Source organism: Corvus brachyrhynchos, unplaced genomic scaffold, assembly GCF_000691975.1.
Source record: "Corvus brachyrhynchos isolate BGI_N302 unplaced genomic scaffold, ASM69197v1 scaffold80, whole genome shotgun sequence".
NCBI classification, from domain to species: Eukaryota; Metazoa; Chordata; class Aves; order Passeriformes; family Corvidae; genus Corvus; species Corvus brachyrhynchos.
In genome coordinates, this window is record NW_008236769.1 from 11,194,632 (window position 1) to 11,194,927 (window position 296).

General features: G+C 62.8%; 1 protein-coding gene across 1 annotated transcript in view; it reads left to right on the forward strand.

Annotated features, from left to right (window-relative positions):
* Positions 1-6: 6 nt before the first annotated feature.
* TNIP2 (TNFAIP3 interacting protein 2) overlaps positions 7-296 on the forward strand; it is a 7,697-nt gene continuing 7,407 nt past the window's right edge. The window contains exon 1 of the mRNA XM_017727732.1: positions 7-141. Coding sequence (XP_017583221.1) covers positions 73-141 — 69 coding nt within the window. The 5' untranslated portion in view covers positions 7-72. The remainder of the gene's footprint in view (positions 142-296) is intronic.

Consider the following 296-nt stretch of genomic DNA (forward strand, 5'->3'; position numbering starts at 1 on the left):
CCGCCTCCTCCCGCGGCGGTGAAGGCGGAAGAGTGAAACTTCTGCTTCGGCCCTGCTCGGCTCCGGGGTTTTATGCTCTTGTCCGGGCTCCTGCTCGCCCTGGAGAAGGAAGAGAAGGAACCTGCCCCGGCCATGTGCTCGGTAAGCGAGGCCGGCAGCACAGACCCCTTGGTGACCCGGTTCAGGCAGGTGGAGGAGACGCTGGAGAAGCTGCACCGGGAAAACAGGAGCTTGAAGAATAAAGTGCCTCGGTACAACGCGCTCTGCACCTTGTACCACGAGTCCGCGCAGCAGCT